This window comes from Lonchura striata, chromosome 8 (assembly GCF_050655825.1).
Source record: "Lonchura striata isolate lonStrDom1 chromosome 8, ASM5065582v1, whole genome shotgun sequence".
Classification (NCBI taxonomy): domain Eukaryota; kingdom Metazoa; phylum Chordata; class Aves; order Passeriformes; family Estrildidae; genus Lonchura; species Lonchura striata.
Window position 1 is genome coordinate 5,814,198 of NC_140710.1, and position 21,548 is coordinate 5,835,745.

Genomic DNA, 21,548 nt, shown 5'->3' on the forward strand with positions numbered 1-21,548 from the left:
CCCTGGGAGAACCTGGAAGCTGAGATACCCAAAGGAAGAGCAAAGGGAAGTAGTTTCTGAGCCTCTGAACCTGATCTGTCACATGCAACTACTGTGCTCACTTTCCTGTTCTGCTGATACATTTGGCTGTCTGGGCCAGTTTAGTTTTACAGAGATCACACAAGCCAACACCACTGTGCAATTCAGCTCCACAGAAAGACTTGGCCTCCCAGAAGAAAAAGAGTGGAAATCAAGAGGGTAAATGGCAGGAATTCAAGATCTACATACCAGACAGAGTGCAGAATACTTGCAGCAGTTTTCTTTCCAACCTTTGTAAGAAACATGAGCTATTGATAAGGGGTCTAGCCATGCTGTATGATTTAGATATGGCAATAAAATATCTTCGTGGATATTAATAGGCAGCTTTATTAAAATACAATCTTTTCCAGTCAGTTTAACAACCCAGTTGGTGACTGCAGGTTTCTTAAAGCCTCCCACTTCATTTTTTCTGTCTCTAAAAGCTGTTATAGTGGAAAGGCTTCAAGCAGTTGAGGCACAATCAGTTCTGATATAAATTCAAGTTTAAATAGATAAGTTAGTAAGCAAGCTTACTGCAAGAGTGCAAATGGAACCACTCTTCTATGTTTAAAATTATTGCATATATTTTTTAAAAAAAACAGTTCAAGAGTGGTATCACAGTACTGTAGACTGTCTGAACACTCATGGAACACAGGTGTTCCAAGTTCATTAACTCAATAAAAATGCTTATTTTAGATTATGTGTTTTAAGAACACATGGATCTGTTACTTAATTTGACATAGTTAATGTCTGTATTTCCTGAAATGCATTCAAGGTCTGTAATTGATTCCTTTGAAAGAAATAGAAATATCCTAGTGAATCCAACAGTATTCAAGGCCAATGATGATACATGAAGCCAGTTAGACTGGGCAGTCTCATCCATGCTGAACACTGATTAATATGTCAATTAGACATAATCTGCATTTTGTTCTGCAACTGTAAAGTATTCCAATGTCTTTATGTCTAACTACCAATCTTCTTGCCCTTTAAAACATTAAAGATATCTTCTAGTGATTTGTATATACACTGAAGGAATTCTTTACCATTCCTAGCTGGGTAAGAGGAAACATTACAACCTATCCAGTCATCTTGTACCTGATACCCTACTCCAAAGCCATCAGACACCACGGGCCCAAAGCCTCCCAACTGCACAGCCGGGCTCACCAAGGTGCTGGTGGAGATGATGTTGTGATTGAGGCGAGCGTAGGCTTGGTCTTGATAGAAATCCGGCAGCGCCAGCCCCTTGGCCAAGGCCAGGTAGCGCAGGCTGAAGAGGTGCCGGTCAAAGCCCTGGCCTGGAGAAAGAAAATAACAGTGTGAGAGAGGTGTCTGACTTCTGTGGGAAGTAAACTCACCTCAGCCACAAGAGAGGAGGGCTGTAGAAATGGAGTTTATTTTTGTACTGATAGGAAATATTTTTCAGACTTTTCAGGGCCATGTCTCTAGGAGAACAGGGCCTGCTTGTTTTACTGCAAGGCTCAACAGGAGCAGGAGAGTACACAAAAGTGCAGTGTTAACAGACAATTTTAATAATACATCACTTTCTCTGATTAACTGCTTACCTGAACATAGCCAAGTTGTTTGGTGCAGAAAAAGCCTTAAGATTTATGAATCTAAAGAGGAAGAGCATCTTGCACCAACAAAAGGAGGCAAATTTTAGACTCTTTGGGATAATATCCAACAGTCAGTTTTACTGCTGTCAATTTTGATGCTTCTGAGAAAGACAGTTCAAAATAAAGCATTTACAAAAATGCCAGGAGTAGCATGGCCAAAAAATGAGTTTGATTTGGAAGTTAAAGCCTTTATCCCCTGCAGAGATAAGACAGCACCTCCTCAGACTTAAGCCAAAGTTCTTGTTCAACATGCATTAAATAAATCTTCAAATAGTCCAACTGCTCTAAGGACAAAAACTCAAGTATAAAAAATTCTCAACACGTGAAAGGTGCTGTGGGAAGCACAGAGGCACTCCTCTCTATCAAGAAATGGGTGAGAATGTACTTTAAACTTCAGCCTTCTGCTACTGTTTTTGTCAAGTTTACATTAGACATCCATCAGCTTTAAAATACTGAATTGTAAATATTTACAGCAACATTACTAGACATTTTAGTGCAAAAGGAAGAGTGTTTGATGATTCCTACTTACCCATAGCAGCCTCTTTTGTCAAACGGCCATGGTACTTGGAGCACTCCACTATCAGATTCTGCAGCTCCTCTGTGCTGTGTTTGGAGAGTCCCTTGACAAAGGCTTCAGAGCATTTCTTGGTGTGCACAGAGGCAGGACGAATGGTTTCTGTACGGCCGTGCTTGAAAGCTGCAGTGCTGCAAGACTCGTACGTGGCAACAGTCTGGTCGTACTGGCGAAGGAAAGCCATCTGGAAGGCCAGCTGAGCCACAGCATCTGGGCTCACCTTCTTCTGCTTTAGAAGCTCCTTGCCCCCTTCTTGGAACTGAATCATGTTAAGAGACAGTGATTCTATAGTGGCATCAAACTTCTGTTTGGCTTTGGTAATCCCTGCTTTTAAGGCATCATTCAGCTTAAAGTCAAGTTTCTGCACTGCTCTGGAAGAGTCAACTGCAGCAGGCTGTGACTGGGGGCTGATGGCTGGTGTCTTGGTGCTGTCTTTAAAAACCTCATTCTGGAACCTGAGCACAGCCACACCATCTCCCCAGGAATGTTCAAAATTAATTCCTGCAGTGCCATCCTTAGCTATTATAAGATTAAAGGATTTGTCATACCAGCGGTTTGCAGCATCTCCATGCAACATAGTGTGGGACAAGTGCACTAAGTCTTTAATGGGAAAATCATCTAAACTTAAACAAAACATGGCAGAGTCTACTTTTTGAAGAGCTTCTTCATTACCATTGTCCAGTAGATTCTTCCTCAGCAATGCCCATGTATCTCGGTTTTCACTGGTTAGGTAGCCAAGAGGGAAGGCCGGGGCTGGACTGTTGTCACTAAGGATGTATTTCAAGTGTGCTTGTATTTCTGAGGGTTTCAACATGTTTCCATCTCTATCAATAACATCAAACACATAAAAATTTCCATTTCTCAGCACTAATAAATGTTTTGCCTTTTCATCTGTATAAAGCTCATCTTTGTTGAGCTTAGGAATCCGTGTAGAATTGAAAAGTCTGAAGTACTGAGACATATCTAGGGGGTAAGCATTGACCATGTAGGCACCAAACCAAGAAATCGAAGAAGGCACAAATCGGATAATTTTTTTAAAGATCTCAGTGTCACTTTTTTCTGGATTGAGGTGAAAAACCTCTGGTTCAAGGTAACCAGCCCTGAAGGTCTTCATAAAACGTATGGCAGAAACAGTCATGTTTGTAGCTCGTGTGAGCTGATCATTGTATTCTGATTTCGGATCAGGATTAAAAGACATAAATGGATTAAAATTCAAAAGAATAGGCTCACGTGCTTTTAGGTACATGTCAAACCAAGGACCTAAAAATTGAGAGAAAGAGGTCAGAACATAAAATCAGCTTCCTGAGTCAGACAAGAGGGTTGTGTAGTCCAACAGTGATCATGAATAAACACACACTAAAATGCCTTTAAACAAGACAAACATATGAAATAACTCACCCAAGGCTTCTCCAAACCCCCATTATTAAGAAGGATAGTGTTGGCTAATCATAAAAATACTGTTTGGAATAATCCATTCAAGTCCATGTCATTAGCAACAAAGGCCAACTCCCTGTTTTCTTTATGGCTTGATGATAAACCTTAACTCCCAGGACACACAGTGCAGCTCCCCAGCTCTGTTTTGGTGCACGCCTCATATTTAGAGTGGTTCATGCCTTTCCGTACTCTTAAACTATTAATTTCTACAACTCTCTGCCACTGAGTTCATCTTGCTGAGGTTAGAAGGCTGAACCTTCTACCTGGACTGTAAGAAGGGCAATGGGTAGTTCCAGAGACTAAGTTACAACTTTAATTACAGGTTCTCAGTGATGGGTAAGCAACACTCATCTACAGTTTTAAAACCACATCAACATCAACACATAGCCTTTTAATGCCAGGGTGGAGACAGCTCTACATTCTTTCAGAAACCAATTTCAAGAGGAACAGGTCTTTCATGATGCATAAAGAATAACATTAAGTGAACAAAAAGCAATACAGACACCCCACCATTCATAGGCAAAAAGCAGCGGACTGGTTAGCACTGTTGAACAACATAAAGATACCACTTAAAACACAAATTGTTGTTCAAAGTGAATGGAAAGTAAAATACAACAAACCAAACAGAAGCTTTTGTGAAATAATCTGATATTCTCTACAGACTGAGTCGCAGCATTCACAGCAGGTTATTCCAAGTTTCTGGGCTACTTAAAGCTTCAGCTTATTATATTTATGGCATTATGAGCAGTTACAAAGTATGATGATCTACAGACCTGTCCTACACCCAGCAGGCCAACGTACCTGTGATGTAACTTGTATGCTTATTCTGATTGTCTTGAGCAACCAGTTGCTCATGCAGCTCTCTTCCAATCCCCTTTTCAAAGGCATGAGCAAGTTCTTCAGTTTTCCTACAACAATCAAGAAAAGTGCCAAGATGCTGTCACAAGTCACACTTCTTATGTTAACACTTGGCTTTGAAGCAGAACGTGACACTGCAATGTGTGTTTGTCCATACCTGAACTGGTCAGCGTTTAAAAGCGGTTTCTGGGCATTCAGGTATCTCGTAATTGTATCTTCTAGCTTGGGAATTGGTAGTCTGAAGGAAGTGAAACACAGAGATGTACACCTGATGAGCAAGGGTACGAGTGAAGCCTGTGTTTCTTACACAGTCATCTCTCTTTGCCTCTTTTCTTCCATATCCTTCATTATACTATTATATATATTATACATACAAACATATTATACACATACTATACAGTACATACTGTTACATAAAAATTTTACTAATACTTATGCACATTATCTTAATGTCTCAGAAGTTTCTTGTGGAATAAGTTAAGCAACTAGAGGGACACCATAATGTTCTTGGGAAATAAGGCAGAAACCCAAACTGACTTTTTACAAAGGTACTGCAGTGATGGGAGCTAATCCCTTACAGGAAATAGAGCGACAGGAACCGCTGCTAGGAGAGGCAGCTCTGTAGAAGGAAGAGCTCAGTTGCCAGCCGTGTTCGGGCTACCCCCTCACAGCTGGGTGCTGGACATCTTCCTCACAAGTTTCCTATTCGGTGTCTTTGTCAACTTCCTGTGAGCCTGAGTTTTGTTTCCTATAGCACAATCCCGTTACACTCACGGACGGGGTCTGGGCGCCAGGGGGATGTTTCGGTGGCAGGCTTGTAAGCGGTTACGCTGGCACTTGGAAAGCCGAGCCCGCTCCTCTGCGGACCGCTCGCACAGAGCGAGCCGCGCACCGCCGTGCCCAGCGCGGACGTTCCCTCTGCCCTCTCCTCACAGCGGACACCCGGGGCGCCGCCGCCGCGCCCTGCCGCGTCCCCCCGGAGCGGCGGGCCCCGCCGTACCTGGGCAGGCTCTTCTGGTAGTGCATGGTGGGCACGATGCTGCGGTGCAGGAACTCGGCGGCGCCCGCGCCGCTGTAGCCGCGCCGCCCCGGAGCCGCCCTCAGCAGCTGCCGCGCCGCCATGATGGGTCAGGCCCGCGCGGAGCCGCGCCCGCCGAGCACTGAGCTCCGCCCGCCGAGCCCGGAGCTCCGCCCGCCGAGCACTGAGCTCCGCCCGCCGAGCACTGAGCTCCGCCCGCCGAGCACTGAGCCCCGCCCGCCGAGCCCGGAGCTCCGCCCGCCGAGCCCGGAGCTCCGCCCGCCGAGCACTGAGCTCCGCCCGCCGAGCCCGGAGCTCCGCCCGCCGAGCACTGAGCCCCGCCCGCCGAGCCCGGAGCTCCGCCCGCCGAGCACTGAGCCCCGCCCGCCGAGCACTGAGCCCCGCCCGCCGAGCACTGAGCTCCGCCCGCCGAGCACTGAGCCCCGCCCGCCGTGCCCGGATCCCCGCCCAGAGCCCCGCCCGCCGAGCACTGAGCTCCGCCCGCCGAGCACGGAGCTCTGCCCGCCGAGCCCGGAGCTCCGCCCGCCGAGCACTGAGCTCCGCCCGCCGAGCACTGAGCTCCGCCCGCCGAGCACTGAGCTCCGCCCGCCGAGCCCGGAGCCCCGCCCGCCGAGCCCGGATCCCCGCCCAGAGCCCCGCCCGCCGCTCCTCCCGGCGCCTCTCCCGGGGCTCCGGGAACGAACGGGAAAAGAGAATCGATTTTCTCTTATTCCATTCCAACAGCCAATTGAATACGTGGTGCTAAGGTAGCAAAGTTACCAGGTTGTTGGGGAGGTTCATCAGTCCTCTTACATACACATTAATAAAACGTTCTGATTCACTGATAAAATTTTATGTAATCCTCTTGCTTTTCTGCAATCCACTTCTTTTTGTTTTATGCTCAACATACCGACTCTATGTATTTTTTCTTTAATTTCCTGCCACCCCACTTTTGTTTCCTGTGTATGTATCCATATGTCCTACCGACTACACAGGATTGAGATCCTGCCCCCAAAAGAACAGTTTAATCTCTCCTGAGTTTTTTCCCACTCATACATGAGCATGCAACAACAAATACTTGATCACGGTATAAAATGTAATATTATAAACACACGACCTTGTTGTACTGTAAGGAATATTTTCCTTAAAAACATTGAATAATCTCAGAATATACCAAAAACTACATAAATGCTTTCATAAGAAAGCATGGCATGTGAATGGTTATGGTGGTGTATTTTTATCTGACGCTCACTAGCATAAAAATCAGCATTGGGATTGAATGCGAACACAGCAAAGGAAAGGAAAGCAATCCCTGTGGCTTAGTCTGATAATCCTCTGAAAGTAAATTGGCCCTACTCTAATCAACATAGTGGTTGGAAGAAAAGTGAAATCATTTCACTTCCAAGATAATAAATGCCCAGTGACAGAAGGTGTCCTTGCATGTTCCAGTCTGTGGCTATTTCCAGTTTGATGCGTGTCTCTCATGCTGCTCATTCATCCTTTTTTTGGCAATGAAAACAAAAAAACCCAAGCCTGCTTTAATTAATGAAGTCCAGTTTCACCTAGCTTGCCCTGCTGTGATAGTCCTGTTCAAAACGTTACTTGCTCTGCCCTTTGGGAAAACTGCTCTGTTCCCTGTTTGAATGCTGGCTTGTAGGGCTGCCTTTCTGGGTTTGGGTGTCCAGACCCCAAACTGGGGAAGCTGAGGAGTGCATCATCTCTCCCCTAGGAGTGTCACTTTGTTTTGAACTGGTCTTGTTTTAGAAATACTACTGCATTCTGTTCTAATTTTCCAGAGCCCCCTAATCTTCTTCCAGGCTCTTAATGATGTAGTTGATAATAGGATTGTTGGTATTAATTTGGAACAATAATGCCAGCTGCTTGCTTGGTGGCTATTGGCAGAAGGGTGACCTTGCAGGTCAGCTAAGCAGAACTGGAAGTGCTTTGATCTGATCTATACAGAGCCAGATCTGTGCACCCGAACAAGAGGAGCGAGTGAATTCTCTCCCCATGGGATGCTGATTCTTCTCCAAAGAGCAGGCAGGACAGCATGGCGGTGGCCCTGGATGCAATCCTCGCTCGGATCAAAGATGTTTGTAAAAGGAACGGGCTGCTCATCCTCTCCGTGTTGTCCGTCACCATTGGCTGCCTCCTGGGATTCTTCCTGAGGACAAGGCGACTCTCCCAGCAGGTAGGAGCAGCTTACAGCAAGTCCCTGCAGAGGAAATGCCAGACTTACATAACAAAAGACGTGTGTACCTTGGGGAACTTCAGGGTGGGTTCTGGAAGGTAAAAGTCACGTGTATGTGTTCGTTAAAATTGTTTCGTTTCTTCTGTTTGTCAATCTACGATGTTCTTTGGGTCTTTACATGCGTTCTCAAACAATAGTTAGCAAAGGGTTCTGGTCTCTCAGACACCTGGGAAGCATAGCAGGAGCACAGCAGAATGTTGCAGGTATGGATAATAATAGTGAACATTTAAGCTAGATGAAATGTAGCATTTAATATAGGCCTGCAGAAACTGGTAGTGCAATAAAAATGCATTTTATACTGTTTTGGAACACATACAGCTAAAGAAAACACTGGGAATATATTTCAGCATCAGATGCACAGGGATGCAGATGTTTATAGTACACTAATGGTGTTTCAGATTAATAAATTTGAGATTTCCCATCATTAGTGAAGTCACTTGAGAAATTCTCCCCTAGGATACTTCAACTAAGCTGGTGCTCTTTTTTGCTGGATCAGTCAGACAGACTAGACAACAACACACATTAATTAATGCACTGTTTGAGCACAAAATAGAAATCTCAGTTAAAAAATAAGGCATTTAGTGAATGCAACTAAATGAAACCAATTCTGACCTCTGCTACTGCAAACTACTCTCTGTCTGAACATTGTTTGTGTCCAAGCCATAGCTTCAAACACATCTAGGAAAAATGACAAAATGCATAACGGAGATTATTCAGGCAGCTGATTAACAGTAGTCTCCAAGAGATGGCACATTGCATTTCTGTCTTCTTTCATAAAGGAATGAACAATGCAGTGTGTTTATTGAATAAGAACACATTATGTAATCTAATTCATTTTAAAATTACCTTTAAAAGCCTGCTATCTTTGCCACCTTGTCTTTGCACCAAGGGTGCAGATTTTAGCAATGCTATCTGATTCACAGCTCCAGCAGCACTTGTGAAGACAGTCAGTCTTTAGCTCAAAACAATAAGCATCTCTCCATGTATTTCCAGGAAATTAGCTACTTCCAGTTTCCTGGTGAGTTACTGATGAGGATGCTGAAAATGCTCATTCTCCCTCTGGTTGTCTCAAGGTAAGTGAAGACAATAATTATTCCAATAACTTTTGAAGTTTCCTAGATGAGATTTGTCATCACAATGGTTTAGTTGTGACTGAATTAAGTGACAGTGCCAGAGGCATCACTGCTGCTGCACATTCATATTTTTAGTGGAGCCATAAACATGCATTTTAATTGATAGGATAATTTCTGCCATACATCATTTCTAGCTCATATAGGTATTATTTGCTTTAAAACTGATGAGATGGGGGTTTTAAAATGTGTTTTCTTTTTCCCTTGTAATGGGACTCTTTTCCTTCAAGCTACGTAGAAGTTAAATATATGGAATAAAGCCTGCCTTAAATCTAAACAATTGAAATAATAGGCTATACAAATACAATTAAAAAATACAGTTAATTCATAGTGTCCTGCAGTATTTTGAGGTGTTCTGTATGTGTTTATAGTATGGTAAATATTGAAAAAACACTGTGTCTCCAATGAACTAATAATATATAGCTAGCTTTGGCTGGAAGTGAAAGTGATGTCTTCAATTGTTAAGATAGAACCTTTAGTGGTGGCACTTTAGTGGTGGCACTTTCACAGCAGCAGAATTAAGGATAGTTCTGACTGGTGCATGGCAGCTGCCTTTGCAGCAGGAGGGTGTAACTTAGGGCCTGCTTTTCCCCAAGTTTGACTGCCTTCCCACTGACTGTAGTCCCAAAAACACACCAGCTGGATGGCCAAAAACTCTCTCATGTGCCCAAGGCTGAGACATTATTAAAGAGATGGAAACTAACAAAGCCAAATTTACCAGAGCTGAGAAAAAATTACTGCAATATTTGATTCCAGTTCTGGAACCTAATTCATACATCAACACCTCATCTTCCACTTAGAGAAAAAAACAAGTTTCTAGTCTTCAGATCACTGACAGTTGTTGAAAATGAACACAATTAACAGCACTAATTTTATTTTTACATAATCTACCCTGATATCTGCCTTCTCATGGTTTTTCACAGAACGAAGCTGTGTCATGGTGCTTTGTGCATGAAACTGGTTTTATAACCCTAGACTCACACCTGGTCTTGGCCGATGCATCTAAAGAATACCAAGACAAAACATGTAAGGAGATTTTTTTTGAGATGTGAAAGGAGAGTTTTCCAAAGAAAGCAAGAGTCTTACATGAGGAAGTGACATAGTGAGGAGGACAGAAAAGGGTTGGAGCATATTTACATGTCCTTCCCTAAAATGTGTCATTATTTTGGTCCTCTAGTGTATTTAGAGATGTTAGGAAGAGCAGCAGCAGTAGGAAAGAGCTTCTCTGGCACAACCTGTGCCCTAAATTGCTGGAGATGTGGCAGCTCTGAGCCTCACTGTCACAGCAGCTTCACTGTGTCCTCTGAGGTGGAAAGAGAAGAAACTTTACAAACCTTCAAAGAAGTTTCATTCACCTTGCAAATGTGAGTCAATCTCCCTAGATAACAAACTAGCAGTGCCTGCTATTACAAACTGAAATGGCAGGGTTTGCAAGAAAAAAAGCCACTCCAGATATAATGTCATTATTGTACAGCTTGTGCTTTTTTGGCTGGTTGTCTTTTGGTTCTTTTTTAATAATTAATACAGTGTTGTATTTCATAAAATCAGTAAACCAGTACTCTATTTTTACTAATCTGCAAGCACATTTAAACTACATTTCTTTGTGGATTTGGGATATCCTCAGCCTGTCGTGCCAGAGCACTGGCATTCAAATTATCATTTAAATTACTCTCTATTATTGTTTACAAAAGTCAGGAGGACAGCACCATAAAAAGAACTCTAAATATTGCTCTCCTAGTTGAAATTAATGCAAGTTTTTATTTGAACACACAAGAAATTGCTTGTAAAGAAAAGGAGGGGTGAGAAAGGAAGATTAAAAGAGGGGCTTAGTGCAAACTACCCTGTTTCCAAGTCCAGAGCTTATTTTGAAGGGTTGTAGCAGAAGGCAACAGGATAGGTCAGAAGGTTGACAATAGACTAGAAAATCTTGTACTTACAGATTGCAAGCAGAAATCCAGCCTTAAACAGAAATGGCTGAAAAGTTGGACTCCCTCTCTTAAACTGGTTGTTAAGGGAGTTAAAAGAGAACTTTGCAGATTGAATGAGGAAATTATGATACAATTATCTTGGAATTATGTTTATTTTAAAAGTTCCTTGGATGCAGAGAAAATCTGTCAAACAGGAGACAATTTATTCAAAGTACAGTTTCTTGATTTCCTGAACTTTGTTCCTGCTCCTGGAACTGCTCTATCCCAGAGCTCCTGTACCTATTTCTGAAGTCTCCTGTCATCTGTGGTCTTACTTCTTTCTTTTCCCACAGACAGAAAAGCAACCATCACCCACTAGCCTGTCAGTCTGAGCCCTGCATAAGCTTTTGTTTTTGTTGAGGCATGGACCTTCATTAAGGGTGGGGGTTGAAATTATTTCAGTTATCTGGTTACATAAACACATTTCATAGCATCATAGAACAACTCTGAAATAAGTATATATTTGTTGCACCCATCCTCTGCCTGAGATTTAGCCCTGCTCATATGTATCAGTATCCCCTGTGTGTAGAGTTTGCTCTTCTCAGCTTCGAGAACAGGTGAGACAACACAATACTTTTGTTGGCAAGACAATTACAAATAGTTGACAGTTTGTGTCTGCCCAAGGGAACCTTACAAGACCAAATTTTAGAGCCTGTAGTTACTAGATGTGCACTGCTTACTTTATGTGTAAACACAGGATACTGTTGTTAGACCTGGGAATGGAAATATTAAGAGAGCACGGAGAGAATTTATAGTTACACATTTAGACACTGTCCAAGTTCTTACATGTCCCTGAGGACAGGGAGATAGATGTCCTCAACAAGCCTGAAAGATCAGCTGCAGGAGCCCTGAAGTTCCCTGATTCTCTTCGGAATAGACGCTTCAATTCTCATTTAGCAGGCACAATGCAAACAGTGTTCTTTTCCTCCTTATACGCAAAATGTTTCATCCTCCAGCGGATCTCAGGTTTTCCAGCAGGCACGCACACAGCTGCCCGTGCATCCTGCCCTGAAGTTCTGATTATCAAACCCTGAGGCAGATCCCGCTGCTCAGGTTCCTTCAACGCCCTTTCCTCGCCCCTGCGGCATTCCCGGCGCGGCCGGAGGCTCGGGCTGTGACACCCTGCGGTGCGCCCCGCGGCCACCGGGCGGCTCTGCCGGGACACCGAGCCCGGGACACCGAGCCCGGGACACCGAGCCCCGGGACACCGAGCCCGGGACACCGAGCCCCGGGACACCGAGCCCCGGACACCGAGCCCCGGGACACCAAGCACCGGACACCGAGCCCGGGACACCGAGCACCGGGACACCGAGCCCGGGACACCGAGCCCCGGACACCGAGCCCGGGACACCGAGCCCCGGACACCGAGCCCCGGACACCGAGCCCGGGACACCGAGCCCGGGACACCGAGCACCGGACACCGAGCCCCGCGCCCGAGCCCCGGGACACCGAGCCCGGGACACCGAGCCCCGGGACACCGAGCCCCGCGCCCGAGCCCCGGGACACCGAGCCCAGGACACCGAGCCCCGGGACACCGAGCCCCGGACACCGAGCCCCGGGACACCGAGCCCCGGGACACCGAGCCAGGGACACCGAGCCCGGGACACCGAGCCCGGGACACCGAGCCCCGGGACACCGAGCACCGGACACCGAGCCCCGGGACACCGAGCCCCGGACACCGAGCCCCGCGCCCGAGCCCCGGGACACCGAGCCCGGGACACCGAGCCCCGGAACACCGAGCCAGGGACACCGAGCCCGGGACACCGAGCCCCGGACACCGAGCCCCGGACACCGAGCCCCGCGCCCGAGCCCCGGGACACCGAGCCCCGGGACACCGAGCCCCGGGACACCGAGCCCCGGACACCGAGCCCCGGACACCGAGCCCGGGACACCGAGCCCGGGACACCGAGCCCCGGGACACCGAGCCCCGGGACACCGAGCCCCGCGCCCGAGCCCCGGGACACCGAGCCCCGGGACACCGAGCCCGGGACACCGAGCCCGGGACACCGAGCCCGGGACACCGAGCCCCGGGACACCGAGCCCCGGGACACCGAGCCCCGCGCCCGAGCCCCGGGACACCGAGCCCCGGGACACCGAGCCCCGGACATCGAGCCCCGCGCCCGAGCCCCGCGCCCGAGCCCCGGGACACCGAGCCCCGGGACACCGAGCCCCGGACACCGAGCCCCGGACACCGAGCCCCGCGCCCGAGCCCCGCGCCCGAGCCCTCCGCGCACCGGGGGCTGCCGCTGCCCCTGCCCGGGCTCCCCCTGGTACCACTGCCCGGGTTCCTGCATCCCGGGGATTGCCGGTGCCGCTCCCTATCCAGAAAATAGTAAACCTTCCACTTTCTTTCACTGTGGTTAGTTATAAACTTCCACAGACACACACACACACATATGGGATTCCTTCACCCGTGCCCAGGACAAGTTGATTGGCAGAGATAACTGTGCATCACTTGAGCTTCTCAACTTCTTAAATGCTTGAAGTAAGCAACTTTGATGTCAATGTCTTTGCGCTCTGCAAGATGCAAAAGACTGGGAAAGGAACAAAGACTCAACTCTCCCCTTAATATCTTCTCACATTTGCTAAAGACAATATAAACCCTCTGACCTGCTCTTGCCTGTGCCAGCTCCAGCACAGATAGGCCAGCCATGCTGGCAGGCATTGTGCCACAAACTCACACACCACCACCTTCCTTCAGAGCATTTTTGTGCCCATTCCCTGCCCCATCATCTTCAGCTCGTTACCAGCTTTGTAGTGATCAGTTCCCAGTGGGCCAGAAACTTGATTTTAAGTAAGCATGACTGCTTTGATTTAAGCTTTTTGTGGAGGATGGTACTGAAACCTGATCTGTCACAACTGCAAAGTTTTGAAGAATAATATTGTACTGGAATAATAGTGAATAATTTATCACTGTTGAGGCATTTCGAATGCTGGTGTTTGGCATGGATTCCTCCCAGTAGGCAGACAACTCACACTGGCATTGCCCAGGGAACAGAAATACAACTCTTCCTTTCAGTTCAAAACGCAGAGGTGTGGGTGAGCCCGCAGGGGAGGAGAGATCTGGCTCCCAGCACTGCATTGCTGCCAGCAGCCAGAGCCACCTCATGTCCCAGGAGAAGCTCCAAAATGTGTGTGCTGCACACCCGGGAGGAAGGCTGGAGAAGAGGCAGGGCTTGCAGGAAGTTAATTCCAGAAGCCCACACATTATCTCTCTCCTGTATATGTAAAATTTCACAGCCCTTTGAGGAACATGACTCTCTCTGAATGAACATGTTATTAGTAAGGGCTCTCACAAATAGTGTTGGACTGCACAAGCCCTGGTTGTTCAGAAAAGCAGGCTAAAGCCAGAGTTACACAGGTTTGCACCAGCTGAACATATTGAGTTCCCTTTGTCCTATATGTCTACCTATATATGTAATAGAAAGTTGCATCCTTTATTCCAGCACTCTCCTTGCTTATATGATTAAGCTTTTGTCTGGGAAAAAGATACAGGTAAGGCCAAGTTTTCTAAGACTGTGATTAGCAGTCAGCAGTGAGAGTGGGAAAAGAATTGTCAGATCAGACTCAAACTGTTTAGCTGTTGTAACAGCTCAGTTACATTCCCTTTGGAAAAAGCAGTTTAGTTTTTTAAGCTTAGGAAGATTATTATTTTTTGTATTTCTTTACCACCAACAATTTTCTAGATGTTTAAGAAATCATGAGCAGCAGAGATTTGATCCTTTTCCATGAGCAGATCCTGTTAAAGAAGTATTATTCCCTTTACAGTCAAAATAAAAGACCTGATATGACCTGTATTTTTTAAATTATAGAGCTTGTTCCTCTGAGCATGTTGCACCTGATACAAACAAGTGTATGCTAACAAAATTTCATATGTATTTGAAGGCCCATTTGTGGGTAGTAATAAGTATTAGTTACTACTGTGGTTTTGTTGATGAATTAAATACAATATTCTAAATATAGTACTGTCTTTCTTTAAAGGGATTCCTGTCCATAATGCCATCAGTTCTGGTAATCCTTCATCCTTCTGCTCACATTCCCGAGTTGGTGATTCTTACTCATGCTCTTAAAGCCTACTATTTAATTAGAAACTTCTCTTTTTTAGCACCCTTTTCCCCATATTTTTTCCCCAGCTCTCTGACTGGGGAACACACTGGCATTTGAACACCCCACCAATAACAAATATTGCTAATTGTGTTTTAATGGAATTCTGACATTGTTTGCCTGTACGAGGCCATACCAAATTGGCCATTGGCCTGGGTAGGTTGTGTTGGGCACTGTTTGTTTGCTCTCAGCTGCAGATGAAACTGGCAGTAAACCTCACACTGGAGATTGTTCCTCTGTTTTGCTTCTTAAGATCATCATTTGCTAGGGGTAAAAAGTTTGACCCAAACTCTCCAAGACTTGTACTGCAACTGACAATTTAAACCTTTTACTATGATTATAAACCACTGTCTGATAAAATCAATATGATATCCATTCAGAAGGAAAGCAAATGTCTAAAAGGCTGTGATTTTTTTTTTCTGTTTATGGTTATATTTAAATAAAGAGGACAGCAAAAATTAATCTACTCAATAATACTGGTTTTACATGAATGAGAATTTGTGCAGTAATGTTTCTTCTAATACATCCCTGGTACTAAGAGGTATTTTCCATGTCTTGACACATAATTTACCTGAAGACCTAAAGGGAAATGGTGGATAACAGAAGGTTCTGGTCAGTTTGAGCTTGGTCTCGTCTGTTATATATGTGTTAAACTATTCCCCTTAGTACCAGCTGCTCTCTTCTTATCCTTGTGCTGCTGCCAGACTGGGGTGTATTTAAAAGACAAGTAGATGTGGCACTTGGGGACATGGTTTAGTGGGATTTGGCAGTGCTGGGAGAAGGAACAGTTGGAGTTAAAGATCTTAGAGGTCTTTTCCAACCTAAAAATTCTATGGTTCTATAATCTAGTGCCATCATATTTACGTGTTGTATTATCTAGTGAGGTGCTGAGGAGCAGCTGCAAAGTGCTGCCTCTGGGTCTCTGAAGAGCCTGATCAGAAAAATGCTCCATGAAGTACCAAGGCAGAAGTATTTTCCATAGAATGAGATTGCTTTGGGAACACAGGGCGTTTTTTCTTCACGTTATTGGACTGTGGACTTTTCCCTCTATTTCACCTCTATTGGCACTGAGGAACAGGCCTTCCCCAAGAGGGGAGGGTAAACCTGTGGGGTGTGTATGGGGAAATCTGTAGGGGACCTGAATGATAACATAAAGTGCAGAGAGTCCCATTTCTGCACTACCTGTCACATGGAACACTGTAATGTGAATAATAATAAAAGTACATTTCACCCCAGTGAGAACAAGATGTTAGCTTTTTCCTAGGATATATAATCTCAAGTCTACTGTGGAGAAAGTCAGTGTAGAGAAGTGAGTTTTAAGAAGATGACTAGAGGGAATAAATATATTTACTTTTAGAGTGAAGAGCAAAAGTACTTGGATGAAACTGAAAGATAAGGATTACCCAAGGGTAAGAAGAAGCAGTCAGAAAACAATCTCACTGACACCATTATCCTATTTTCAATTCTCTATGTTTCTATTATATTGCAGAACTGGTGTTAGATTACCCCAAAAGTTATCATTTGAGATGACTTCAGCTTGTAAAGTTTTTATCCCTCCTCCATGCCTGAGACATCTTCAGAAGTTTCTCCACATTATCATCTGGAACATTTTCAATGCTATTAGCTATGTTTAGAAATGTTAAGTCTAATGGTCAGATCCAATACTGTTTTCTAGAGTTTTCTTTTGTTTGTGCAACCCAGAGGTCCAGACTGTTTCAGTGAAAAATGTCATGTTGCAATTACACATCATAATGACAAAATTGGACCAGCCCAGTAGAAATCCTTTAGGGAGTGTCAGTAGGGACCTAGTGACGTTCAAGAGGAATCTGTGGTCACAGAGTGAATGGGTGTGGAAAGCACTGAAGTGATTACAAATGGGGTATGAACTGTTTGCGACCTGACAGAATTTTTCTGTAGTCCTCTGAGAGCTCTAAAACACTTAATGTCTCACAAAGGAATGGGAATGACATGTGGAGCTTGAAGGGCTGGCTGGATTCCCTCTTTTTTCTTAGACAAAAAGCAGTTGAATAAATTTGTTTATAATCCAAATTTGTGTTTCAAATCCTTTTGCTTTTTGCTTAATCTAAAAATGCTTGAGAGAACTGACAGACGGAAAAAAATCAAGTAGTAGTAAGATTCTTGGCTCCTTTCACCATGTGAAGCTGCACATCCATATTTAATAGATAATTTGTGTTTGTTTGCATCCTACCCTTTGAATTTATGAAACAACTTTTTTTTTTTTTTTAAATCAGAACAGCTGAAATCAATAATCCAACCAGAATTCTGCATGAATTACACTGCAATCCCCTTTGTCAGTCAGTGACCAAAGGTTCATCCCTTCCAGAAGTCACAGATATATCACAGTAACCTCACATATGCAGGTGACAGAACAGCCATTGGACATCAGCCTTCACTGTGTGCTGTCCAAAGTCCTGCCTTGTTTATAAAAGCAGATTTCCTATTGCACAAGAAAGAGAAAATAAAATGCATCATGTGAATTCCTGGCAGGATTTTTGCTGTGGATGTCAATTAGTCATTAAGAGTAACAACTGTTAGACTATAAAGGAGGTAAAAAGATTTGGGGTAAAAAATAAAAATCTTACTATTTTATAAAGCAATTTAAGAAACCTAAATCTCAAAATTATTCATGTTATGATGCATTAGAAATGTAGACTGGTTTCTTTCCTAGCAGCCTAGCTGTAAAATTAAATATAATCACTGCTAACAGTATATTGATCTTCTGACATATTTTTGGTGCTTTTGTTGGTTGAAGATTGAGACCCAGATTTTCCATTATGCCTGACACCTTTGGGCTTCCACTGTGTATAGTAAAATAGTTACATACTGGGGCTCTGAAAAGTGAATTCACATTTCAAGTGTTATTTACAGCTGATAATCCAACCATACAGAAACTGCTGCAGCAGTCCTGTTTGTACTACAGCTACCACTTTCTGCAGTTGGGTTTTTTTTTTGTTTTGTTTTGGTTTTTTTTGAGCTTAGACACAATTTAATTTATATCAAGGTGTCTAAACTTTTAAAAAGCTGTTTTCTATTCCTGGATTTGCACAGGAGATGAACCTTAGTAGACCCTTGGACCTTCAGGAGGGTTCCAGACTTGTCAATTCCTTGGAGAATCAGATTGTAATACTATGAAATTTTTAATAATACAAGACATTGGGGATCATTCCACTGGCCACAGTGGCTGAGATAGTCCCTTCTCTGTGTTCAGATCAGCAGAAGGCTGCAGCACACCAGCAGTGTGCAGAGCTCCTGTGACACATCTCTGTCAGGAAGGGCAGAGCACAGGGCAGGAAGAAGCAGACAGGGCTGGGCTGTGATCTTCCCACCACCACCACTGCCCTTGCTCTATTGTAGCCATGGCAGGGTCTTGCTCTGTTGGTGGTTTTCATACTAGAAGACATGAAAAGGATATCCTGAAAAGAAAAAGTCATTCTCTTTCTCACCGCTGAAATAATTTTATCTACACTAAAGACTAAGAGCAAATCAAGCATTAAACTCCAAAAAGAGCCAGAGAAAGTTTCTTATATCTTTCTTTCATTACTGTAGAGTTGTATTTTCTCGGTTGCAAACATTACTCTGGAAATGGTGCCTCCATGGAAGTGAAGCAGCCTTTCTGAAAGCTCAGATAGCCGGGCACAGATAAGGAAAAGTGTGATGGTTCACTGCAATATAGAGATGGCCTCAGGCAGATTTTTTTTTTCACTCTAAGTGATTTGTCTTCATTTACAAGTGCCTTAATTTCTCTGTTTCTGAGTCTATAAAATGGAGATACTGCCTTCCTGCATTAGAGGGGGTTCCACTGTGAAGCATTTTGAGATTATTAAATGCACATTATTATCATGTTGAGACTCGAAGGCACTGACCTTGACAAAAAGGTGAGCGACAGCCTGGCTGCATGATCAAGCAGCATTAGTGAAGCCAGCACTTCCCTTTCATGATGCTCAACTGCAATATAATCATCTCTAATGTAGCTGTTGGAGGCACTTCCCAGCCTCACTGGCAGAACTTGCTCAGCAAGGTCTTTTCCACAGCATGCAATTACAAAATGAGAATGGGAGGGAGGGAACGGGATGAATGAAAACAAACATCACTCTAGGAACAACTGTTGGTGGTTAATACTTGACCATTACTTCTTGACAGGATTAATGTCTTTCTAATCACACTAATCCCTTCTGATAACTTTATCCATAATCCATCTATTTCAAAGCAACATCCAGATGGCTTCTGGTGGAGAGGAAGACAAAATAAACATGCAGAATGGGGTCTTAGCAGCAGCTTCTTGTATTTTCCCTTTCTGGGGATATAGGGTTTGATCTTGAGACAGGACAAAAAATGTGCTTTCATCAGACAGCAAGAGAAAAACCTAGAGAATGGCAGTGAAGACAGAAAGTTCTATTTTTATTTGTAAATAAATTACCTGATGCTTATCTGTGACAGCCAGAACAAGCCTAGAGGTGCTCAAAAGGGTTTAGCTACTTGTTTGCATGGGACTAATTAGATTTCCAAGATATTGGAAAGAATTCCCTTCTTTACGTCAAAAATTCTATTTTAGTCTTGGGGGTTTTACGTGGATTTCCCTCAAAGTAGACACAAACCTTAGTACTTGGTTCTTTGGTTCATATAGTTACAAAGACTTTAAACAATGTAGACACTGACTTTACCGTTTTAATTAGTCACATATAATTCCTAGAATTGAAGATGTCTTCCCCTTCCCTTTAGGCTCAACAGGTTTTTTTCTATACAAGCTAAGACATGGTGTCTGAACATTAAATTACAATTTTGTGGATTTTTTTTCCCCCAGACTGGCAAAGGAGTGAGATGTACAGTAATTTTTATAAAAGCTGCAGATTGCTTTTTATTGTTTTAATCCTGTTTTGTCCGTTTGGCAATCATTAAAACACGCTATGGAAGAAGCTACACATGAATCACACGTGTGGAAGCTACTTAAGTACACAGCTTCTCAAATTATTTCAATCTATGTATCAAATATCTTCCCTGTTCTTCCAAGGCCAACCAGATCCTGAGGTTTGACAAGAATTAAAGGTACACTCTTTTCCATTCCAGTGTGTTTCATGAGAGTCTAGCAGTGGAAGCTACGAGAATAGCTTTGTTCTGGTTTAGAAGAATCTTGGGAAACTCTTCAGAAGTTTTTATGTAGCCAAAGATGTCTGATGAAAATTAGAGTTTGAGAGAGGACCTGAGCATGATATAGTGATCTTAGTTTAAACCAGCTGGAAGCTTATTCCTCCTGCCCCCCTCTTCTCTAGTGTCACAATATGACATGAAATAACTCACACATGCACGCTAGATACAAAAGAGGGGAAAAAGAGCAAAAGGAGTGAACTTTATTCCTGACCTCGCAATATATAGAATTTCAAAAGTGGCAGTGGATTGGAGGATGAAATTGATACCTCTCCAACCACACTGGTCAAAATAACAGTCCATCAATTCTCTCTTCCCACAAAGAATGCAAAACAATTGTTATTTACATGACAGTGCACGAGAACTCTAGTAGAAATATGTAAACATCAGAAGGCATATAAAACTTTTAGAAGAATTTTAAAACTTTTAAAAGAACAGGGCAACACCCTAGGAAGTAAGAAGAGTACTTTTTCTTGTTGTCCTTTGGCTACATTGTGTGAATGTTAGAACTCTAGAGATAACAGTAATAAACTGCTGTGATGTGACTGTGTATTACCTGCTTTGTACAATAACTGTGATAACCATTATGTCTCTTAATCTTTGTGCCTTTTGTCCTGTTCCTTCTGCTATCAAACACATGAAGTCCAACAAAAAATAGCGAATGAGTGATTACTGTCTCATTCTAGTTACAGGCATTTCTTTCTGAAATGATTCTGAGCTATTGCCTAAAATGACATGACCACTGTTACTCCCCAGCCTTTGAAGAACTGGTTCCAGTGGTCCCTTCCTGAGCCCTGCAGGCCAAAGAGAACACAGGGTTTTGTCTGAGCCCAGACCTCTGTTCATGCTCTGTCACATTCCAGTTACCCCACTGCACCTCCATAGTTAATTACTTTTGATGACTTTCTCATCACAGCATGAACTGAGCATTACTTTATCTGGTGGCAGGATAATCTCATTACAGATGATGATCTTGTTAATGAATATCCCCAAGACAGAGCAATCTCATTATTAGCCCCCTCAGGATTTATCACCTATGAGCCAAGGTAAGGTTAGATTCCAGCTGAACAACATCCTCCCAAATCCTAAGGCCCTGCATCTTGAGGCTGAGGCAACAGCCCTAACTCACCTGAACCACTGGACATATTTAATTAGGATTTTTGTCCCTAAGTACTTCTGGAAAGACTTCTCAGGTGAGCAATCAAGACAGAGTTCATTCATCTGCTGTTCTGTAGAACCAACAACATGCCCAGAGGCATCAAGGACAACAGGAACAGTGTGGCTTCCCCACAGGGACAGTGGCTCCAGGGAGGGACAGGGAGTGAAAGCTCTGTCTCCTTGGCAGTGCCCTCTCCCAGGAATTGCTCTGCCTGCAAGTT

The 21,548-nt window shown here is 44.1% G+C and overlaps 2 protein-coding genes across 3 annotated transcripts in view; one reads left to right on the forward strand and one right to left on the reverse strand.

Annotated features, from left to right (window-relative positions):
- Nucleotides 1–385: 385 nt before the first annotated feature.
- Nucleotides 386–5,682, reverse strand: CPT2 (carnitine palmitoyltransferase 2). The gene is made up of 5 exons (XM_021529602.4): nt 5,537–5,682; nt 4,694–4,774; nt 4,480–4,586; nt 2,200–3,504; nt 386–1,352 (listed from the first exon to the last, which is right to left on the reverse strand). The coding sequence occupies exons 1-5, from the start codon at nt 5,656–5,658 to the stop codon at nt 1,021–1,023; spliced, it is 1,947 nt and encodes a 648-aa protein (XP_021385277.1). The 5' UTR covers nt 5,659–5,682; the 3' UTR covers nt 386–1,020.
- A 1,786-nt stretch (nt 5,683–7,468) lies between these two features.
- The window catches only part of SLC1A7 (solute carrier family 1 member 7), a 48,824-nt gene continuing 34,744 nt past the window's right edge, over nt 7,469–21,548 (forward strand). For both annotated transcript variants that reach the window (XM_085586248.1, XM_021525042.2), the window contains exons 1-2: nt 7,469–7,745; nt 8,799–8,878. In XM_085586248.1, the coding sequence (XP_085442374.1) occupies nt 7,605–7,745; nt 8,799–8,878 (221 nt within the window). In that variant the 5' untranslated portion in view covers nt 7,469–7,604. The remainder of the gene's footprint in view (nt 7,746–8,798; nt 8,879–21,548) is intronic.

Coding starts and splice junctions, on each gene's coding strand:
- CPT2 (XM_021529602.4), bottom strand. CDS start 5,658: ATGGCGGCGCGGCAGCTGCTGAGGGCGGCTCCGGGGCGGCGCGGCTAC. Junction 4,775..5,536: donor TACCAGAAGAGCCTGCCCAG/GTACGGCGGGGC, acceptor CACTTCCTTCAG/ACTACCAATTCCCAAGCTAG. Junction 4,587..4,693: donor TTAAACGCTGACCAGTTCAG/GTATGGACAAAC, acceptor TGATTGTTGTAG/GAAAACTGAAGAACTTGCTC.